This window comes from Cherax quadricarinatus, chromosome 5 (assembly GCF_038502225.1).
Source record: "Cherax quadricarinatus isolate ZL_2023a chromosome 5, ASM3850222v1, whole genome shotgun sequence".
Classification (NCBI taxonomy): Eukaryota; Metazoa; Arthropoda; class Malacostraca; order Decapoda; family Parastacidae; genus Cherax; species Cherax quadricarinatus.
Window position 1 is genome coordinate 67194497 of NC_091296.1, and position 24248 is coordinate 67218744.

A 24248-nucleotide genomic window follows, 5' to 3' on the forward strand; every position below is an offset into this window, starting at 1 on the left:
CGTGACTAGTCTCATTATGTCGGTCTGGGGCTCCGCGCATACATGTCTGAACCTCAATTATGTTGTGATCTGAGTATATTGTTTTTGATATGGTGACATTTCTTATCAGATCATCATTGTTAGTGAAGATGAGGTCTAGTGTATTCTCCAGTCTAGTAGGTTCTATTATTTGCTGGTTTAAATTGAATTTTGTGCAGAGGTTTAAAAGCTTGTGTGAGTGTGAGTTTTCATCAGAGCTGCCTCCTGGTGTTATTACTGCAACAATATTATTTGCTATATTCCTCCATTTTAGGTGCCTTAAGTTGAAATCCCCCAGGAGCAAGATGTTGGGTGCAGGAGCTGGAAGATTTTCCAGACAGTGGTCAATTTTTAACAGCTGTTCCTGGAATTGCTGGGATGTTGCATCCAGAGGCTTGTAGACTACCACAATGACTAGGTTTTGGTTCTCGACCTTTACTGCTAAAACTTCCACTACATCATTTGAGGCATTTAGCAGTTCTGTGCAAACAAATGACTCTGCAATGTACAGGCCAACCCCCCCCCCCCTTTTGCCTGTTCACTCTGTCACATCTGTATAGGTTGTAACCTGGGATCCATATTTCGTTGTCCAAGTGATCCTTTATGTGGGTCTCAGTGAAAGCCGCGAACATTGCCTTTGCCTCTGCAAGCAGTCCACGGATGAAAGGTATTTTGTTGTTTGTTGCTGGCTTTAGACCCTGTATATTTGCAAAGAAGAATGTCATCGGACTGGTGGTATTGTTGGTACTGGGGGGGGGATTTTTTTCCCGGCATTAGTATCTGTATCTGTTGGTTTGGAGTGGAGGCCATCGACTGTGGTTCCACTCCAGGAATGACTGGATTTGGTGTACGATTTCTGCCATTTCCTGCCAGTTTTTTTTCCTTCCTGGCCCTAGAAAACCTCTCCCTCTTGAGTGGCTGTGGCTACCCAGGTTTTCCCATGGCCTGGATGTTTTGTATCTTTTTGTACCCTTTAGATGGTGTGCCTGACAATTTAAGTTACAGCACAGTCTTTCCTGTACTGAAGAGGTACACATTTCAAGGTGAAAAAGCTTACAGGAAGGGAGTTTGCATTTTCCTGTTGACATATGGGCATGGCATTTTCTAGGGTGGTCATAGTTGCACGTCCCGTCTGTTTTTCCAGATTTCCCATGTCTGCAGATACCAAGTGCATAGTATGTGCACAGGCTTGGTTTCCGTTTGCCTTGGGTTTCTGTGACTGTATTCCCTGTTGGTGCATGTTTCCCTGTCTTATTCCTATCCTCCCTAGCACCAACAATGGAGCTCCCACCAGTTGTTTTTGGTAATATATCCTCACTATTGCTAGTGGAGTCCTCTTGTTTGCTATTTCCTGTGGTATTTCTAGTTTGCAATATTGGTTTTATCTTATCTTTGACTACACTTGTTTCCCCACTACGGCTCCTGTCCCCTATGAGGTCATTTATATGTATTCCTTCCTGCGTATAATTCCCGACTACCTGGACAAAATCTCCAGCTTCACCATTACTGTTTCCCAGGACAGCACCTCCAGCTTCACCATTACTGTCTCCTAGGACAGCACCTCCAGCTTCACCATTACTGTCTCCCAGGACAGCACTATCAGCCCCACATTTACTGACTACCAGGACATCACCTCCAGCCTTACAGTTTCTGACTACATGGCCAGTATCAAGGGCAGTACCATTCAGCCCAGACTTTTTATGTTCCCATCTGTTGTAGAAAGCTTCCAGGTTGTCTATGAAAGCAGCTTTGATGTTATCCTCTTTTAATACCCATGTAAAACACTTAAGGTTTCCGTTTAACACTCGCTAAGCAAGACTGTAGTATCTCCCTGGGTGGCTGCTGTTTCTCATCCTAAGAGATGTGTGTGTACTCACCTATTTGTGCTCACCTATTTGTGGTTGCAGGGGTCGAGTCCTAGCTCCTGGCCCCGCCTCTTCACCGGTTGCTACTAGGCCCTCTCTCTCCCCGCTCCATGAGCTTTATCAAACCTCGTCTTAAAACTGTGTATGGTTCCTGCCTCCACTACGTCATTTTCTAGGCTATTCCACTGCCTTACAACTCTATGACTGAAGAAATACTTCCTACTATCTCTCTGACTCATTTGTGTCTTCAACTTCCAATTGTGGCCTCTTGTTTCTGTGTCCCCTCCCTGGAACATCCTGTCCTTGTCCACCTTGTCTATTCCACGCAGTATTTTATATGTCGTTATCATGTCTCCCCTGACCCTCCTGTCCTCCAGTGTCGTCAGGCCGATTTCCCTTAATCTTTCTTCATAGGACATTCCCCTTAGCTCTGGAACTAACCTTGTTGCAAACCTTTGTACTTTCTCTAGTTTCTTGACGTGCTTTATCAAGTGCGGGTTCCAAACAGGTGCTGCATACTCCAGTATGGGCCTGACATACACGGTGTACAGTGTCTTGAATGATTCCTTACTAAGGTATCGGAATGCTGTTCTCAGGTTTGCCAGGCGCCCATATGCTGCAGCAGTTATCTGATTGATGTGTGCTTCCGGAGACATGCTCGGTGTTATACTCACCCCAAGATCTTTCTCCTTGAGTGAGGTTTGCAGTGTTTGGCCACCTAGCCTATACTCTGTCTGTGGTCTTCTGTGCCCTTCCCCTATCTTCATGACTTTGCATTTGGCAGGATTAAATTCGAGAAGCCATTTGCTGGACCAGGTGTCCAGTCTGTCCAGGTCTCTTTGAAGTCCTGCCTGGTCCTCATCAGATTTAATTCTCCTCATTAACTTCACATCATCTGCAAACAGGGACACTTCTGAGTCTAACCCTTCCGTCATGTCGTTCACATATACCAAAAATAGCACTGGTCCTAGGACCGACCCCTGTGGGACCCCGCTCGTCACAGGTGCCCACTGTGATACATCATTACGTACCATGACTCGTTGTTGCCTCCCTGTCAGGTATTCTCTGATCCATTGCAGTGCCCTTCCTGTTATATGCGCCTGATGCTCTAGCTTCTGCACTAATCTCTTGTGAGGAACTGTGTCAAAGGCCTTCTTGCAGTCCAAGAAGATGCAATCAACCCACCCCTCTCTCTCTTGTCTTACTTCTGTTATTTTATCATAAAACTCCAGAAGGTTTGTGACACAGGATTTGCCTTCCGTGAATCCGTGCTGGTTGGCATTTATACTCCTGTTCCGTTCCAGGTGCTCCACCACTCTCCTCCTGATAATCTTCTCCATAATTTTGTGTGTGTGTGTGTGTGTGTGTGTGTGTGTGTGTGTGTGTGTGTGTGTGTATTATTATAAATTAGGTGTGAAGTTACTAAAAGTATTAGTCAGAGGGCTGAAGAGGGGTTGTTGAAGTGATTTGGTTTATATATATATATATATATATATATATATATATATATATATATATATATATATATATATATATATATATATATATATACACACACACACACACACACACACACACACACACACACACACACACACACACACACACACACACACACACACACACAAAGATTATCAGGAGGAGAGTGGTGGAGCACCTGGAGCGGAACAAGATTATAAACGACAGCCAGCACGGATTCATGGAAGGCATATCCTGTTTCACAAACCTACTAGAGTTTTATGACAAGGTAACTGAAGTAAGAAATGAGAGGGAGGGGTGGGTTGACTGCATTTTCTTGGATTGCAAGAAGGCCTTCGACACAGTTCCTCACAAGAGATTAGTACAGAAGCTAGAGGAACAGACACGTATAACAGGAAGGGCACTGCAATGGATCAGAGAATACCTAACAGGGAGGCAACAGCGAGTCATGGTCCATGATGAAGTATCACAGTTGGTGCCAGTGACGAGCGGGGTCCCACAGGGGTCAGTCCTGGGACCAGTGCTATTCTTGGTATATGTGAACGACATGACGGAAGGGATAGACTCAGAAGCGTCCCTGTTTGCAGATGACGTGAAGTTAATGAGGAGAATTAAATCAGATGCGGACCAGACAGGTCTACAAAGAGACCTGGACAGGCTGGATGAGTGGTCTAGAAACTGGCTCCTAGAATTTAACCCCGCCAAATGCAAAGTCATGAAGATCGGAGGAGGGCAAAGAAGACTGCAGACAGAGTATAGGCTAGGTGGCCAAAGGCTGCAAACCTCACTCAAGGAGAAAGACCTAGGAGTGAGTATAATACCGAGTACATCGCCAGAAGCACACATTAACCAGATAACTGCTGCGGCATATGGGCGCTTGGCAAACCTGAGAATAGCGTTCCGGTACCTCAGTAAGGAATCGTTCAAGACTTTATACACTGTGTACGTCAGGCCCATACTGGAGTACGCAGCACCAGTTTGGAACCCACACCTGGTCAAACACGTCAAGAAATTAGAGAAAGTGCAAAGGTTTGCAACAAGGCTAGTTCGAGAGCTAAGGGGAATGTCCTATGAAGAAAGGTTAAGGGAAATCGGTCTGACAACACTGGAGGACAGGAGGGTCAGGGGAGACATAATAACGACATACAAAATACTGCGTGGAATAGACAAGGTGGACAGACAGGATGTTCCAGAGATGGGACACAGAAACAAGGGGTCACAATTGGAAGCTGAAGACTCAGATGAGTCAGAAGTATTTCTTCAGTCTTTGAGTAGTTAGGAAGTGGAATAGTCTGGCAAGCGATGTAGTGGAGGCAGGAACTATACATAGTTTTAAGACGAGGTATGATAAAGCTCATGGAGCAGGGGGAGAGAGGACCTAGTAGAGGTCGGTGAAGAGGCAGGGCCAGGAGCTGAGTCTCGACCCCTGCAAAAACAATTAGGTGAATTAGGTGAGCGCACATACACACACACACACACACACACACTGTGGGCCTTCTCCCTGAGAGCTGGCTGCCTTGGATCGGGGTCTGGCGTGGGCTGGACTCCTGGGTGTTGGTCCGGTGTGGGTGGATTGGTGAAGCGCTGCATGCCTTGTTCCGGGGTTCATGGGTTCGAGTCTTCTTCAGCCAGAGATCGGTGTTTGTGTGTATTTCGCCTGCTCTTGCGACTTCCTTGCATTGTTGGTATCTCTGGTGGGGCTGATGCATGCAGGGGGTGAGATGTGGGGCTGTGGGCCTTCTCCCTGAAAGCTGGCTGCCTTGGATCGGAGTCTGGCGCGGGCTGGACTCCTGGGTGTTGGTCCGGTGTGGGTGGATTGGTGGAGCGCTGCGTGCCTTGTTCCAAGGTTCGTGGGTTCGTGTCTCCTTCAGCATGAGATCGGTGTTTGTGTATGTTTCGCCTGCTCTTGCGAATTCCTTGCATTGTTGATGTGTCTGGTGGGGCTGATGCATGCGGAGGATGAGATGAGGAGCTGTGGGCCTTCTCCCTGAAAGCTGGCTGCCTTGGCTCAGGGTCTGGCGCGGGCTGGACTCAGGGGTATTGGTCCGGTGTGGGTGGATTGGTGGAGCGCTGCGTGCCTTGTTCCAAGATTCGTGGGTTCGAGTCTCCTTCAGCCAGAGATCAGTGTTTGTGTATGTTTCGCCTGCTCTTGCGATTCCTTGCATATGTATGTATGTGTATATGTGTATATATATATACATATATATATATATATATATATATATATATATATATATATATATATATATATATATATTATTATTATTATTTTTTTTTTATCACACCGGCCGATTCCCACCAAGACAGGGTGGCCCGAAAAAGAAAAACTTTCACCATCATTCACTCCATCACTGTCTTGCCAGAAGGGTGCTTTACACTACAGTTTTTAAACTGCAACATTAACACCCCTCCTTCAGAGTGCAGGCACTGTACTTCCCATCTCCAGGACTCAAGTCCGGCCTGCCGGTTTCCCTGAATCCCTTCATAAATGTTACTTTGCTCACACTCCAACAGCACGTCAAGTATTAAAAACCATTTGTCTCCATTCACTCCTATCAAACACGCTCACGCATGCCTGCTGGAAGTCCAAGCCCCTCGCACACAAAACCTCCTTTACCCCCTCCCTCCAACCCTTCCTAGGCCGACCCCTACCCCGCCTTCCTTCCACTACAGACTGATACACTCTTGAAGTCATTCTGTTTCGCTCCATTCTCTCTACATGTCCGAACCACCTCAACAACCCTTCCTCAGCCCTCTGGACAACAGTTTTGGTAATCCCGCACCTCCTCCTAACTTCCAAACTACGAATTCTCTGCATTATATTCACACCACACATTGCCCTCAGACATGACATCTCCACTGCCTCCAGCCTTCTCCTCGCTGCAACATTCATCACCCACGCTTCACACCCATATAAGAGCGTTGGTAAAACTATACTCTCATACATTCCCCTCTTTGCCTCCAAGGACAAAGTTCTTTGTCTCCACAGACTCCTAAGTGCACCACTCACTCTTTTTCCCTCATCAATTCTATGATTCACCTCATCTTTCATAGACCCATCCGCTGACACGTCCACTCCCAAATATCTGAATACGTTCACCTCCTCCATACTCTCTCCCTCCAATCTGATATTCAATCTTTCATCACCTAATCTTTTTGTTATCCTCATAACCTTACTCTTTCCTGTATTCACCTTTAATTTTCTTCTTTTGCACACCCTACCAAATTCATCCACCAATCTCTGCAACTTCTCTTCAGAATCTCCCAAGAGCACAGTGTCATCAGCAAAGAGCAGCTGTGACAACTCCCACTTTGTGTGTGATTCTTTATCTTTTAACTCCACGCCTCTTGCCAAGACCCTCGCATTTACTTCTCTTACAACCCCATCTATAAATATATTAAACAACCACGGTGACATCACACATCCTTGTCTAAGGCCTACTTTTACTGGGAAAAAATTTCCCTCTTTCCTACATACTCTAACTTGAGCCTCACTATCCTCGTAAAAACTCTTCACTGCTTTCAGTAACCTACCTCCTACACCATACACTTGCAACATCTGCCACATTGCCCCCCTATCCACCCTGTCATACGCCTTTTCCAAATCCATAAATGCCACAAAGACCTCTTTAGCCTTATCTAAATACTGTTCACTTATATGTTTCACTGTAAACACCTGGTCCACACACCCCCTACCTTTCCTAAAGCCTCCTTGTTCATCTGCTATCCTATTCTCCGTCTTACTCTTAATTCTTTCAATTATAACTCTACCATATATAACATATATATACATATATATATATATACATATATATATATATATATATATATATATATATATGTATATATATAATGTACACACAGGCACACACACACACAGACACACACACACACACACACACAGACACACACACACAGACACACACACACACACACAGACACACACACACAGACACACATACACATGCATGCACATACAACAGGCCTAGTGTCTCATCGACATGTGCCTAGGACCAAATGGTAACTAACTAACACATAAATTTAGGTAATAGGCTGGTAGACAGCAAGCACCCAGGGAGGTACTACCGTCTAGCCAAGTGACTGTGAAACGGAAACCTGTAATTATTTTACATGATGGTAGGACTGCTGGTCTCTTTTCTCTCATAAACACGCAGGAATTCTTTTCCACCTCCATGGGAAAGTGGGGAAAGAATTCTTCCTCTGTGAGCCATGCGTGTCGTCAGAGGCGACTAAAATGCCGGGAGCAAGGGGCTAGTAACCCCTTCTCCTGTATAAATTACTAAATTTAAAAAGAAAAACCTGTGTTTTTCTTTTTAGGTCACCCTGCCTCAGTGGGATCCGGCCGGTTGGTTGAAAAAAATACGTATTTATTTATTTATATAGTGATTGAGAGAGGCAGGCTTCACGGAGTACAATTAATTATCGTCTTACTCAGATGTCAATTATTGTGATGTCAACTGTTGAGATGTTTACATACATTCACTCACCACCAACAGTATGAACAAACATCTCTTGGCACTCAAACCAAAAGTAAAGGATTTAAATAAATCGTAAGAAAAAAAATTAAGTGATAATTCCTCAAAGACGAAGAGATGTGCTTCAAATCGACGAACTAGAAACCTTTAGCCTGGCGGTGTATCCAATGTTCAGTGATGTCACTAACAGCCTCAGTGTTAAGCCAGACACCACCTGGGCAGCAGCATCTAGGATAATTGTTCTCTGTGAGTTCTTGCGCGCGCTCACAAACTCAAAAGCTCCGTCTCCATTTAATTCTCTCATATTTTGTATTTCGTAAATATTACTTCTGTCATAGTCTGCATGTTGTGCTTTCCTTTAAATTAGTTATTTAGAACATTTCTTTATATACAGCCGTATACATTCCATGCATACTCTAGCCTCATTCTTTTAATTACAGTGAACTTGTCGGTCGAATCCAGATTTTGATGGCCATGAGCAAAGGTGTTTGATTTTTAATTGTTTCACTTTAAAATGAAGACAGACGCAGAGACGTCTTGTGAGCTTCAGGTGGTAGCAAGCTGCATGCAGAGACAGTGATAGATACCTGAGAGATAGGTTTTTCAAGTGACAGAGACACCTCGAGTGATCCTCAGGAATAGGCACGTCGAGTGGCACTCAGGGATACGCTGTCTGAGTGACATTAAGGGATAGAATGTTAGAATTACACAGCGATAGACTATTTGAGAAACACTTGAGATATTCTATTAGTGATACTCAGGGATAGGCTGTGTATTCACATTCAGAGATAGGATGTTTGGGTGGTACTCAGGGAGAGTTTTATTGTAAGTTTAGTGTTAAGTGAGAAGTACTGTGAGGTGTTCCACGTAAGTGTCCCCTCAAGGAAGGTTCCTTGATGTTGGTGAGGGGCTCTTGATTTAGGAAATTGGATCTGTGCTCCAGTTCCCCGAATTAAGCCTGAATGCCTTCCACATCCCCCCCAGGCGCTGTATAATCCTCCGGGTTTAGCGCTTCCCCTTGATTATAATAATAATCCACGTAAGTGTAAACACTAATATCAATAAGTGTATTCATTATGATCCAATCTTGCTCTTATTATTGTACATTTAAATCACAATGTTTGCTGACGAGTAAATGATGTATAGATGATGTTTGGTTGATGTGTAAATAATATGTGGCTGAGATATACTGGGTTAAGAAGGGACACGTAAACCAATGAGTCCAGCATGGATAAACCAACAGTCACTGCTGTCGTGGATCCTCAGTGCCATCGGCTGCATTATCTTCCCCACAGTGCCATCTCGTATTATTAGTGACAGTCTCATCGCACCCTCGTTGTAGTGTCATCACCACTGAACGGGTCATCTTATGACAAAGGCCCGTGTCATTTTTTTTTTTTTTTGGGGGGGGGGCTGTCAAATACGCTAACAAGACCATTTAAGTAAGAAGACGTCACTGGGCACTCGGTAGTAAACCAACACACCCAGAAGCTTCTGCTGCTATGAATTCCTCTACTTGTGACTGTATTACATCCATCACTGTCTCTGTCACTACATCTGCTATTACTGGCTCTACTGCTAGTACTATGCTACTGTTACTGACTCTTAGTATCAGGAGACAGCTCATTATGTCTGCCTCCCGATGAATGAAGATAGCTGTTAAATGTCTTACCATTTGACAGCAAGATGACATTTCAAGACAAGAAATGCGACACAAGTTCAGGTTTTCATATGACAATGAAGATCTCTGTGTATTGTTACACAGTTACTCGGGATGACATTACTGTTGATGTAAAACAACTTCATACACTATTTCTCTGATAAACTGAATATCCTTCCGGGACTGCTTTTGGTGAGAGGCGGGATGAGCACTCTTACGAATGCAACATTAATATTTTCTACATGCTGTGTCACCTTGACGGGTTTGATGCTACCTAGAGGGTATTCCGGAGATCAACGCCCCCGAGGCCCAGTCCAGGACCATGCCTCCCGATGGATCAGGGCCTGATCAACTAAGCTGTTACTGTTGGCCGCACATAGTCCAATGTACGAATCACAGCTCAGCTGATCCGACACCTACTTTATTTGTTCAGCTCCCTCTTGAAGGCAGCCAGGGGCCTATTGGTAATTACCATTATGCATGGTGGGGGGCTGTTGAACAGTCTTGGGCCTTGGACACTTATGGTGTTTTCTCTTAGTGTACCAATGGCGCCCCTACTTTTCACTGGGGGTATTCTACACCGCCTTCCCAGTCTTTTACAACAAGTCTTTAACAACAACATTGTGGCTTAGCGCTTCTTTTTGATTATAATAATAATAATAATTTAACAACAATATGATTATTATTATTTTTATTATAACTAATACTAATTACTACTAATACTGCTGCTACTAATAATAGTTAATGTCTTTTTTTTTCCTTTCCCAGCAGAAAAAAAAAGTTGAAGGAGCAGCAGACGATGTTGTTACGATGGTTGTTGTTGGTGGCGGTGGTGGTGTTGTCCCTGGACGCTCAGGTCAACGCCCTAAGTATGTTAGTAGCCAAGTTGATATTGGTAGTGGAAATATAAACACATAAACACACAAGAAGACACTAATAATATTCCAGTAATTAATTTTTATAGTGGACCAGAAGAAGATCAATTATGTAACATCACAGTCACTAGTGAAATGGTTGTGAAGCAGATAGACCGACTGAAGCAAAATAAGTCACCGGGTCCTGATGAGGTTTTTTCAAGGGTTCTTAAGGAATGTAAAATGGAACTCTGAACCATTAACTAATATTTTTAATTTATCTCTTCAAACAGGTGTAGTGTCTGATATGTGGAAGATGGCTAATGTAATTCCTATTTTTAAAACAGGGGACAAGTCGTTACCGTCAAATTACCGCCCAATAAGCCTGACCTCAATTGTAGGCAAATTACTAGAGTCAGTTATAGCTCAGATTATAAGAAGCCATCTCGATAAGCATAGCTTGATTAATGATACTCAGCATGGATTCACAAGAGGCCGGTCTTGTCTAACTAATTTATTAACTTTCTTCAGTAAAGCTTTTGAGGCTGTTGACCACGATAAAGAATTTGATATTATTTACTTAGATTTTAGTAAGGCATTTGATAGAGTTCCGCACCAAAGACTGTTGAAGAAAGTAGCAGCTCATGGCATTGGGGGAAGGGTGTTCTCGTGGATCGAATCATGGCTCACAGACAGGAAGCAGTGTCCATAAATGGGGTTAAATCCGAGTGGGGATCAGTAACAAGTGGCGTTCCACATGGATCAGTCTTGGGCCCGTTGTTGTTTATAATATATATCAATGATCTTGATGAAGGAATTACTAGTGATATGAGCAAATTCGCCGATGACACGAAGATAGGTACCTGGAGTTTACTTGGAGAGAGTTCCGGGGGTCAACGCCCCCGCGGCCCGGTCTGTGACCAGGCCTCCTGGTGGATCAGAGCCTGATCAACCAGGCTGTTGCTGCTGGCTGCACGCAAACCAACGTACGAGCCACAGCCCGGCTGGTCAGGAACCGACTTTAGGTGCTTGTCCAGTGCCAGCTTGAAGACTGCAAGGGGTCTGTTGGTAATCCCAATTATGTATGCTGGGAGGTAGTTGAACAGTCTCGGGCCCCTGACACTTATTGTATGGTCTCTTAACGTGCTAGTGACACCCCTGCTTTTCATTGGGGGGGATGTTGCATCGTCTGCCAAGTCTTTTGCTTTCGTAGTGAGTGATTTTCGTGTGCAAGTTAGGTATTAGTCCCTCTAGGATTTTCCAGGTGTATATAATCATGTATCTCTCCCGCCTGCGTTCCAGGGAATACAGGTTTAGGAACCTCAAGCGCTCCCAGTAATTGAGGTGCTTTATCTCCGTTATGCGCGCCGTGAAGGTTCTCTGTACATTTTCTAGGTCAGCAATTTCACCTGCCTTGAAAGGTGCTGTTAGTGTTCAGCAATATTCCAGCCTAGATAGAACAAGTGACCTGAAGAGTGTCATCATGGGCTTGGCCTCCCTAGTTTTGAAGGTTCTCATTATCCATCCTGTCATTTTTCTAGCAGATGCGATTGATACAATGTTATGGTCCTTGAAGGTGAGATCCTCTGACATGATCACTCCCAGGTCTTTGACGTTGGTGTTTCGCTCTATTTTGTGGCCAGAATTTGTTTTGTACTCTGATGAAGATTTAATTTCCTCGTGTTTACCATATCTGAGTAATTGAAATTTCTCATCGTTGAACTTCATATTGTTTTCTGCAGCCCACTGAAAGATTTGGTTGATGTCCGCCTGGAGCCTTGCAGTGTCTGCAATGGAAGACACTGTCATGCAGATTCGGGTGTCATCTGCAAAGGAAGACATGGTGCTGTGGCTGACATCCTTGTCTGTGTCGGATATGAGGATGAGGAACAACATGAGAGCGAGTACTGTGCCTTGCGGAACAGAGCTTTTCACCGTAGCTGCCTCGGACTTTACTCTGTTGACGACTACTCTCTGTGTTCTGTTAGTGAGGAAATTATAGATCCATCGACCGGCTTTTCCTGTTATTCCTTTAGCACGCATTTTGTGTGCTATTACGCCATGGTCACACTTGTCGAAGGCTTTTGCAAAGTCTGTATATATTACATCTGCATTCTTTTTATCTTCTAGTGCAAATATTTAGGACCTTGTCGTAGTGATCCAATAGTTGAGACAGACAGGAGCGACCTGTTCTAAACCCATGTTGCCCTGGGTTGTGTAACTGATGGGTTTCTAGATGGGTGGTGATCTTGCTTCTTAGGACCCTTTCAAAGATTTTTATGATATGGGATGTTAGTGCCATCGGTCTGTAGTTCTTTGCTGTTGCTTTACTGCCCCCTTTGTGGAGTGGGGCTATGTCTGTTGTTTTTAGTAACTGTGGGACGACCCCCGTGTCCATGCTCCCTCTCCATAGGATGGAAAAGGCTCGTGATAGGGGCTTCTTGCAGTTCTTGATGAACACGGAGTTCCATGAGTCTGGCCCTGGGGCAGAGTGCATGGGCATGTCATTTATCGCCTGTTCGAAGTCATTTGGCGTCAGGATAACATCGGATAGGCTTGTGTTAACCAAATTTTGTGGCTCTCTCATAAAAAATTAATTTTGATCTTCGACTCTCAGTCTGATAATTGATTCAAACGTAGATGTTAGGGAACTTCAGGAGGATTTAGACAAACTCTACTCTTGGTCAGAAAAGTGGCAGATGCAGTTCAATGTAGATAAATGCAAGGTTCTGAAGCTCGGGAGTGTCCATAACCCTAGCACTTATAAGTTAAATAATGTAGAACTTAGCCATACAGATTGCGAAAAGGTCTTGGGGGTTATGGTAAGCAGCAACCTTAAACCAAGACAGCAATGCCTAAGCGTACGTAATAAGGCAAATAGATTACTGGGATTTATATCAAGAAGTGTAAGCAACAGAAGTCCAGAGGTCGTACTGCAGCTTTATACATCATTAGTAAGGCCTCACCTAGATTATGCAGCTCAATTCTGGTCTGGCCCCTCAAGGAAGGTTCCTTGATGTTGGTGAGGGGCTCTTGATTTAGGGAATTGGATCTGTGCTCCAGTTCCCCAAATTAAGCCTGAATGCCTTCCACATCCCCCCCCCCCAGGCGCTGTATAATCCTCCGGGTTTAGCGCTTCCCCCTTGATTGTAATAATAATAATAATCAATTCTGGTCTCCATATTACAGAATGGACATAAATTCGTTAGAAAACATTCAGCGTAGGATGACTAAATTAATACATAGCATTAGAAATCTTCCTTATGAAGAAAGATTGAAGACTCTTAAGTTACATTCACTTGTTAGACGAAGAATGAGGGGAGACCTGATCGAAGTGTATAAGTGGAAGATAGCTATTAATAAAGGGGATATTAATAAGGTCTTGGGGATATCTCTCCAAGAGAGAACCCTCAGTAATGGATTTAAATTAGATAAGTTTAGATTTAGAAAGGACATAGGAAAGTATTGGTTTGGAAGTTGGGTAGTTGATGAGTGGAACAGTCTACCTAGTTGGGTTATTGAGGCTAGGACTTTGGGTAGTTTCAAATTTAGGTTGGATAAGTACATGAGTGGGAGGGGTTGGATTTGAGTGGGACTTGCACATCAGAGCTTATTTCTTGGGTAGCATTGAAAATTGGGTTGGTCAAATGTTTGTTAGTGGGATGAATTGTAAAGGACCTGCCTAGTATGGGCCAACAGGCCTGCTGCAGTGTTCCTCCTTTCTTATGTTCTTATGTTAAACTCCTGCATTGACTGGTTCGTTGTGCTTGGATTTTGTCCTGGTTAGATCCTTTATTGAAGTGCTAGAAGCGCTGGCGACTCTGGTGTTAGCTTGTGAAAGTAGTTTTGAGACGTTCATTGCAACCTGGCTGTTGGGAAGAATTATAACTTTATTGGGAGTGGTGTTGATGCGTGGAGAATTAATGATCTGAAGAACTCTTTTCTTGCAGTCTTTGATGAAAAAAGAAGGAAATTGTAACTCAGTGAATGTTTGGTGAATGTATGTACATTCCTCGTCAAGAAACTCAGGACTACAAATTCGATATGCTTTTAGGGAAAACCCGATGATGATGCCTCTTTTGGTCTTCGTATCTTGACTGGAATAGAAGTGTGTGAGATCATTTTTATTGGTGGGTTTCCGATAAACTTGAAATCTTAGGTTGTTGTCTACTTTGTGAATGAGGACGTCGAGGAAAGGTAGCTTGTCATTGGACTCTTCTTCTAGTGTAAACTGGATCGCCGGTTCAACTGCGTTGAGCCTTGCCTGAAGATTCCGTACATCAAAACGTTTGGGAATTATTACGAGGACGTTGTCCACATAACGTAACCAAGTGATGCTTGAAGGGATGATGTTGGCGAAGTGTTTTGACTCTAGGTGTTCCATGTATAAGTTGGCTAGGACGGCACTGATGGGGGACCCCATTCCCATGCCGTAGGATTGTTTGTAGAGCTTGTTATTGAAAGAAAAACAGTTGAAATTAACACAGAGTTCAATCAAGTCAACAAAATCTCCGGGAGGTAGAGGAAGATTAAGGTCCTGATTGACTTTACGTCATAGAACCTCGATGGCTTTTTTGGTAGGTACTTTTGTGAAGAGGGAAGTCACATCCAAACTGCTTAGTTTCTTGTTACGGATGGAGAGGTTTCGGATGCGGTTGAGAAGGTCGCCTGAGTGTTTAAGATGAGCGGGGCTGATGGTCCCCAGAAGGCAGGAAAGATGTTTGGCAAACTAGCCGGAGTTCTTGCCAAACATCTTTCCTGCCTTCTGGGGACCATCAGCCCCGCTCATCTTAAACACCACAGGCGGTGTACAACACCGAAATTCCACCAATCATCTCATGAAATTCAGAGACGCCCAATTAGTGATCAAAGAAACTAATTTCCGCAGACGCAAGTGCCTCGAATCAGCACTGATCGCTGTTTCGAATACAATTAAACAAAACAACGGCAGCTTCACCACTCCGAAGTCTTAGCAAGAATCCTCCTGAAAACAGTAAACCCTGCCATCGCATAGTCTCTCCTGTTGTACTACACAAGGCACATTACAGAGAGTGAACTCTGAAACAACCTGCCTCTTTGCAGTCTGTATTTGTCCAACCTATTTTTATGTTACCCAAGTAATAGCTTTTATATCCTTTTACTCATGTACGAATTAATTGCTCTACCATATTGTATTACTTTTGTCACTACTACTACTACTACTACTACTACTACTACTACTACCACCACTAGTGAACATTGAAATGGTACCTCACTAGTATTGCACCTCACTCTGAGCCTTTATATACCCTCTGTGTCCATGTATTGTTTGTAATGGCTTGATAAAGCTCCTGGAGAGCGAAACGTTGCCACAATGAAATGTCACATTAGTTGCACTTGTGTCCTTTTACTTTACATATTGTCGGTAATTCTACCAACTTTATTACAGCTTTTTGTTGGGTAATTAATGGTCTGAGATGGTGTATTGTTGTTGAGCCCCATGCACAAATTCCATAGGTGAGATAGGGGTAAATAAGTGAGTGATATAGGGCCAGGAGGGCTGACTGTGGAACATAGTACCGTATCTTCGATAGTATGCCTACGGTCTTGGAAATTTTCTTGGATATTTGTTGTACATGTGTTTGAAATTTGAGTCTGTTATTAAGGTGGATTCCTAAGAATTTTCCCTCTGTGAGTTTTGTGATAGGAGATCCATTTATCATTGTTAAGAGGGACATCTGTAGCTCTGTTTCCAAATTGAATGAAGTAGGTTTTGTCAATGTTGAGAGTAAGTTTGTTAGTCATCATCCAGGTAGATATTTTCTCACCAGATAAATAAAACTTACTTAATAAATAAAACTTACTTATAAATAAAACTTACTTATTTAAATCTTAAATGCTTGTCCTTCTTGCGTCAAGAAACATTGTGACTGATTTGGGCCTGTGTAGGTTAAAATAAATCTTTTTATTGAAGAACTTGTGGAAATTGAAATGCTACTTTTTTGCAATAATTTCTTATTCTGATGTATTTTAGGATATTAATCTCTGAGATAACAACAACAATACTTCAGTGTACCTTCAAAGTTGGTTTTTAATGGTGTAAACTTTGAATTAGATTTGGGATGTGTATATATTAATTAGTTTTCATGTGATGACTTGCAAATCTACTTTCCATGTGATGACTTCTTAATACTGCTTCTCATTACATAGTTTCTAATATACAACACTGATGTTTAAATTCATTAGACTGACATGCTGTACTCAGCATAATTCCTGTAATTTCTGTTATGTATACTGAGGCAGATAGTTTTCTCTGATCGTTCAGCAACCGTATTACTTTTACAGTAGTTTTTACACTTGTGGCATACATCATATCTGGTGAGAAACCCTGTTACAGCCTCAAATGCACTTTCTCTTCACAACTTATCACCCTAAGAAACAGTAGTAATTTCGACTGTTTATAACCAGTCAATATGTCACTCTTGGTAACATCGTTAGTGGATTCTTCACATAAATTTTTACACATCTTCTTATTTAGCAAATTTCACGATTTATGTTATTAAGGTTTGGTTAAGTTAGGTTTGGTTAAGTTAGGTTTGGTTTGGTTAGATGGTCGTTCGTCAATAAAAAATTGCATACCACACCTCCAATAAATTAAATATAAGATATAGGCGATAAAATGTTTTGAAACACTATCCGAACGCCCTAGAAAACACTCAGATAATCACGGTTACCCATTTGATCGTCCTAGCAGTTGTAAACTAACGACTGTTATTAAAAGGATAGGCTACTCTCTATATTGGCTACAAAGCTTGGTAATAGTAATCCATACAGATGGACCTAAATTCTATATCTGTATCTGGTTTCATAACTGATCTGAGATCTGAAGAGGTTTGGAAAAGGCTTCAAATAACACCGTGTTCACCTTCCTTGAGGCTTTGTGGGGAGAGTTATTTAAGAAAAAGCTAATTTAAATAAGTGTTCCACCCAGTTTTGTAATTTAAGACCATTTCGAACATATTTCTTTTAAAGCTTGTAAGAACCTTTTCTTTGTAAACAAGACGATTCAACCTATGTTTCTGTAGTAAGAACAGAGTTTAGATGAAGTTCTGTTTTGCCATCCATTGTTGTCTGAGTGTGTTATAACACGTTTTCAGATGACTCCAAGATGGCCATTCACGGTGGATTCCAATGGGAAATTGTTTGCGTAGCTGTTAAAGCAAGACTTTTTTTTCAGTCTGTATATACTATTTGTTACAGTAAGCACTTTGTTGTGATAGAAACACAGGCCTTATCTCTAGGCTTTATTGAACATAGAATCTTCATAGTGCTTCTGCAACAACAAAATATAATGACTAGTACACCTAATAATGGCTTCTACAGGGATGGTGATGTCTTGCATATGTCAAGAGAAAAGTTATAACTACAGGCCACATATTTAAACTCACCATGTAATCTGCATCACTGATAAATGGATATAGTAGGAGAGAATCACACACCATGTGTTGGCGCCCATGACATACACCAAACTGTTGTTGTTGTTAAGGGCCCCAAGAGGTGGTGCAGTATTATCCTGCTGCTGCTCCCCACAGGACCAGTATCACTACAATCTCCCCCTTCTAAAATATCAGAGACAGTAATCTCCCAAACTGTTAGGTGGGCGACGTACACGTCCCGACCTTCGTAGCCCTTGAGCCTCTTCACCAGGTTCGATATTTTCCAGCGGGGTTTGATTAACTGCTGGAGCAGAATCCTCTATTTCCATAGGGGTAGTCTCAAGGGGCTTTCCAGGAGAAAACGAAGCATCTTTCACATCTATTGGTGTATCTTGAGATTCCACACTAATAGGGATTTCAACTGGGGCTAAATGTCTTGTAGATACTGTAGTCTCTTCACCATTTTGGTAGCGAATGTGGGCGTAATGTGGATTAGCTTGCAGGAGCTCTACCTCTTCCACTAAAGGATCCGTCTTGTTCATCCTACGGTGACTCTTCAGGAGAACGGGTCCAGGATGACATAACCAAGTGGGCACGGAGGCTCCCGTAGAGGAACGACGTGAATAGTTGAGAAGTCTTTCATGAGGGGTTGCATTAGTAGCTGTGCACAGCAGTGATCTAATAGAGTGAAGAGCATCAGGAAGGACAGTTTGCCAGTGTTGAACAGGTAGATTGCGCGACTTCAATGTCATTGTAACTGCCTTCCATATAGTACCATTGAACCGCTCCACTTGACCATTGCCTTGAGGGTTGTAGCTTGTTGTTCTGCTGCAGGCAATACCTTTGCTAGCCAAAAACTCCTGAAGTTCGTTACTCATGAACGAGGATCCCCTGTCTGAATGGATATAAGCTGGCATACCAAAAATAGAGAACAACTGTGAAAGACAACTAATAACAGTTGAAGCAGCCATATTTGCACAGGGGAATACAAAGGGAAACCTTGAATATTCATCTACTATGTTAAGGAAATACGTATTCTGATTTGTGCTTGGTAGAGGTCCTTTGAAATCTATATTCAATCTTTCGAAAGGCTGGGTGGATTTTATGAGATGAGTCTTCTCTGGCTGATGAAAGTTTGGCTTGCACTCTGCACATACTCTGCATGCTCTGATCACTTGTCGCACATCTTCCACTGAGTAGGGCATGTTCTTTGATTTGACAAAATGGTACAGGCGTGTAACTCCTGGGTGACACAAAGCCTTGTGGAGAGCTGAGAGTGATTGCAAATCATGACATGCTGCTCCACAGTGGGACCTAGAGAATGCATCAGGTGAGATGTTCTCTTGACCCGGTCGGTACAGAATATCAAAGTCATAACACGATAGTTCCATCCTCCAGCGTAATATCTTGTCATTCTTTATCCTACTTTTGTGCTTCTTGTCGAACATATACATCACGGACCGTTGGTCAGTCCTTATGGTGAAATGTCTACCAGTTAAATAATGCCTCCAGTGGCGAACTGCTTCTATGATGGCCTGGGCTTCCTTTTCTACAGCAGCATAACATTTCTCTGATCCTTGAAAAGTTCTCGAAAAGAAGGCTACTGGTCGTCCTGCCTGAGATAAGACTGCAGCAATGGCAATGTCAGATGCATCCGTTTCCACTTCGAATGGTAGGGACTCATCAATGGCTTGAACTACTGAGTTTTCAATGTCCTGTTTGAGAGTATGGAAAGCGGCTTCTGCTTCCTTTGTCACAGGAAATGTGGTAGCACTCAATGGGCGGACTTTACTTGAATAGTTGTAGATCCATTGTGAGTAATAAGCAAAGAGACCAAGAGTTCTTCGGAGTGACTTTTTGTCTTGAGGCATTGGAAGTTCCCGTAGAGGTCGTAGTCGTTCAGGGTCTGGGAATATTGAACCTTCCACTACATAACCAAGGATGCTAAGCCTTTTAGTTGAAAAAGTGCACTTTTCCTCATTGTAACTGATATTTTTCTTCTTGGCGGCTTCCAAAAACTTATCAAGGTTTGCATCATGTTCCTCCTGGGTCTTGCCACAAATGGTAACATTATCTAAATACGCGTAAGTTCCCATGAGTTGCTCTTCCTGAATGAGTGAATCCATAATTCGTTGGAAGCAGGCTACCCCATTGGTGACTCCAAAAGGGACTCTGGTAAACTGATACAGGCCATCACTAGCCTGAAACGCTGTGTATGGTTTATCTTCATTCCTTATAGGGACTTGATGATAGGCACTCTGTAGATCAATTGTGCTAAACACATAGTACTGAGCAATTTTGTTCACTGTATCATCAATTCGAGGTAGAGGGTACCCATCAAGAAGTGTAAATTTGTTGATTGTCTCAGAGTAATCGATAGCCAGTCTCCGTTTCCTATAACCATCTTTAACAACAACAACCTGTGCACGCCAAGGGGAATCACTCGGTTCTATAATACCCTCCTTCAGCAGCCTCTGAGTTTCTTTCTCAATGAACATCCGATCCTCATAAGAATAGCGGCGTGACTTAGCTGATATAGGATGGCAATCCGCGGTAAGATTTGCAAACAGCTTTGGTGGGTCTACCCTTAAAGTGCTAAGTCCACAGACAACAAGAGGAGGCAGTTCACCTCCATATGTTAAGGTGACACTACCATGCAGCTTCTGAAAGTCCTGACCAAGGATAACATCAGAGCACAGTTGTGGCAGAATAGCTAAATGTACATCTTGATAATCCTTTCCATTAACTCTGAGATTTACCTTACAAAACCCTAAGGTCTGAATAGAGAGAGATGTTGATGCCATGGAAACGGTACCTGATGAGTGATGTAGAGTCAAGGAGAGCCGTTTAACTAAGTCAAGGTTGATGAAACTCTCTGAGCTGCCACTATCAATAAGACCATCTACTTCTGTTCCTTTGATGAATACTTTCACAACTGCCTTTGACAGTGAATTTGGAGTAGCCGCAGAAGTCACTGTTGCTAGAGTCGCATGATCACTGGAATGTGTGGAGGCACTAGCTCTTGTTGATGCATTAGCACGACATACTTTAGCAAAGTGACCTTTCTTGTGGCATTTATGGCACATTGCTTCACGAGCAGGACACTTTGGACGTGGATGTCTTGAAAAACCACAAAAGAAACACACCGTACCTGCTGCTGCTGTCACTGAGGCAGGTTCCACAGTAACTTCATTGCAAGAGTCTTGGTCAGGAATTGCAGCACTTACCACTCGAGAAGGCTGAGTGGTACTGTATACTTCAGAATTCTTCTGGGCTGAATCTAGAGCTCTTGCCTGGTCAAAGGCAGCGGCTAAGTCGAGAGTTTTATTCTCCAATAAACGCTGCCTTATTATTGGTGATTGCAGGCCACTGATAAAAGCATCCCTGATGGACTCTTCACAATACTGAGCAGCTGTCACTGCTTGGAAGTGACAGTCCTTACCTAAAATTTTCAGTGCTTGAAAGTATTCCTTTAAGGATTCATCAATCTGCTGGCGGCGAGTTGCAAGGCGATAGCGTGCAAAGATTTCATTTGTAGGTTTAATATACTGAGACTTGAGGGTTTTGATAGCATCTTCGTAGGTATTACACTCAGAAATAGCCTCGTATATCTTAGGTGACACAAAATTGATGAGCAGACTTAGTTTATCTAGATCTTCTTTAGGAAGGGCTCCCAAGAAGTTTTCGAAAGTCTTAAACCAGTGCTTCCATTCCTGAGCAGCCGTTGATAAGCTGGGGTCACAGTCTAGCCTCTCAGGTTTCAGTAAACGCTCCATGTTGTGATGTAATCTAGCGCAGGATCACCACCAGGTAGCCCAGGATTCTATGTTCAATAAATTGTTGTGATAGAAACACAGGCCTTATCTCTAGGCTTTATTGAACATAGAATCTTCATAGTACTTCTGCAACAACAAAATATAATGACTAGTACACCTAATAATGGCTTCTACAGGGATGGTGATGTCTTGCATATGTCAAGAGAAAAGTTATAACTACAGGCCACATATTTAAACTCACCATGTAATCTGCATCACTGATAAATGGATATAGTAGGAGAGAATCACACACCATGTGTTGGCGCCCATGACATACACCAAACTGTTGTTGTTGTTAAGGGCCCCAAGAGGTGGTGCAGTATTATCCTGCTGCTGCTCCCCACAGGACCAGTATCACTACACACTTCATTAAAACTTCGCAGTCACTTCCATTACTGCCAGGGTGTATTCTGCGTTCATAAGATGCATATAAGATATGCATGTAACACTGATTTTTTTTGGATTTTGCCACCGAAGTGGCTAGTTTATTGTGCACCCCATATCCATCCTGTGGACGGTAGCGCGAGAGCATATGGATACACAAAAGGCCTAGGAACTAGGCCCCAAAGGGTTAACAGGAACACATATGGATTTATATCTACATATCTATAGTTCACTTATCTGTTACAAGCAAATTTAGGAAATTTGCTTAGTATATCTGGTATCTTATTTTCATTAATAAGATATCTTGACATGTCACATAGGTTATTATACTGTCTGTCTCTGTATTCCTCAATAAGTGGACAATTAAGCACATAGTGTTCAAGAGAGTGACCATATGCCTGATCACATAATTTACATTTAGTTTGATCATCATCTGTGTGTCTCCCAAACTGCCAGAAGTACTTGTAACCAAGCCTAAGCCTGGCCACTATAACATCAGTCAGTCTGTTCACATTGCAAGTTGCTCCATAAACATACTTATCTACGTTCATGTTATCATAGTGGGTTATAGATCTACTCAGGCTTCTAACTGCATTCCTATAACAATCATTTTCATTATTTACTTCTCTCCTAATATTATTCCTAATGCTAGACACAGTTATACCAAAGTTATATTCTACATTCTCCTTCTGGGTACTCTTTTTGGCTAACATATCAACTTTATCATGAAGGAGTAATCCAATGTGTGATGGGATCCATAGCAATTGTACATTAATTCCTTTGTCCCTAATTTTTGAGTATCTATACCTGGCTTCCCCAATGAGCATGTTGTTGGAGTCATTATTAGGAGTCAAGAGCCTTCAATGATGACATAATCAGTAATGATGATAGAGTCAAGCTCAGTGTCATAGGTTAGCTTTAGCGCCATTAGGATTGCAAACAATTCAGTTTGCAGTGTAGACGCCCAGTTGTTAATTCTTATGCCTAATTCAACAAATTTATTATCGTTCTTAACTAGGGAGGTGGCAACAAGAGCAGATGCAGCCCTGCCAGAAGACTCCTGTTTAGATCCATCAGTGTATATAACTTGTGATAACTTATTACTACCAGCTAGGTGAGAAATTTCTTCTTGAGCAGTTGCTCTAACAAGAGATTTAAGGAAGGGATTACTAGCAATGAGCTTCTTGGGAGGGACTTGCAGGTATGTGATATTAAATGAACACATCTTCCATGGAGGGGTGAAATGCTCTTGTTGCCTACAGTGATACAGTTCATGTAGGTTATAAAACTTAATGCAATTGCACGTTTTCACAATCCATTTAGGTCTGTGTGTATTTACCTCTAGACACTTCGTAAGATTCACTGTGACAGTGTCTGGTTCGTTTCTCAACATTCTAATACCGAGTACAGTGTTAATTTCAACAATCCTATCACTGATACTAGAAATACCAAGCTCCTTCCTCATGTTAAGAACTTTTGTAGATCTGGGACAGCCAAGAATAATCCTGAGAGCTTCATTTTGCATTAACTCCAAGGGTCGGAGAGAACTTTCTCTAGCTATTATCAACATGGGAGCAGCATAATCAATTAAGGACCTAACATAGGCTATGTACATCATTCTCACGATTCTCACATTAGCACCATAGTTGGGATTGTAGCCAGCTATGGTGGTAATGTGAGAATCGTGAGAATGATGTACATAGCCTATGTTAGGTACACTGACAAAACACTTAATTCATGTTTTTCTTTACCAGGACGCAGACCACAAGTCAGGCCACAAGTCAGGCCACAAGTCAGGCCACAAGTCAGGCCACAAGGCAGGCCACAAGGCAGGCCACAAGGCAGGCCACAAGGCAGGCCACAAGGCAGGCCACAAGGCAGGCCACAAGGCAGGCCACAAGGCAGGCCACAAGCTGGTGGTTGTAGCTGCGTGTATCTTGTAGAATGCGCTCCACATCTTAACGAGGTACATTCGTGATATATTACTGGCAGTATGTAGTGGACTAATAACACATTCTTCTTTGATAAATGATGCAGGCATGGCTGCAAACCCAGGTGGTGATTAGGGAGGTGGTGGTTATGACTGTGTACTCTATGGACTTCGCTCTACACTTTAACCAGGTACTCTTATGAGACAATACGGATGGCAGTATGAAGTTGACTAATGACATTTGTTGTCAATTGCCGATGAAGACGATCCATTAAGTAGACAAGGGCACAGTCCAAGAGAAAGTCCAAGCCGAAAATCCCTCATTTGACTAA

General features: G+C 42.7%; 1 protein-coding gene across 2 annotated transcripts in view; it reads left to right on the top strand.

The window, feature by feature from the left end:
* Positions 1–8061: 8061 nt before the first annotated feature.
* Positions 8062–24248, top strand: part of LOC128685010 (salivary peroxidase/catechol oxidase-like) — a 58836-nt gene continuing 42649 nt past the window's right edge. Inside the window, exons 1-3 of one of the 2 annotated variants that reach the window (XM_070103644.1) lie at positions 8062–8104; positions 10287–10387; positions 23741–23952. In XM_070103644.1, the coding sequence (XP_069959745.1) occupies positions 10318–10387; positions 23741–23952 (282 nt within the window). In that variant the 5' untranslated portion in view covers positions 8062–8104; positions 10287–10317. The remainder of the gene's footprint in view (positions 8105–10286; positions 10388–23740; positions 23953–24248) is intronic. The other variant, XM_070103650.1, reaches the window with a different exon arrangement.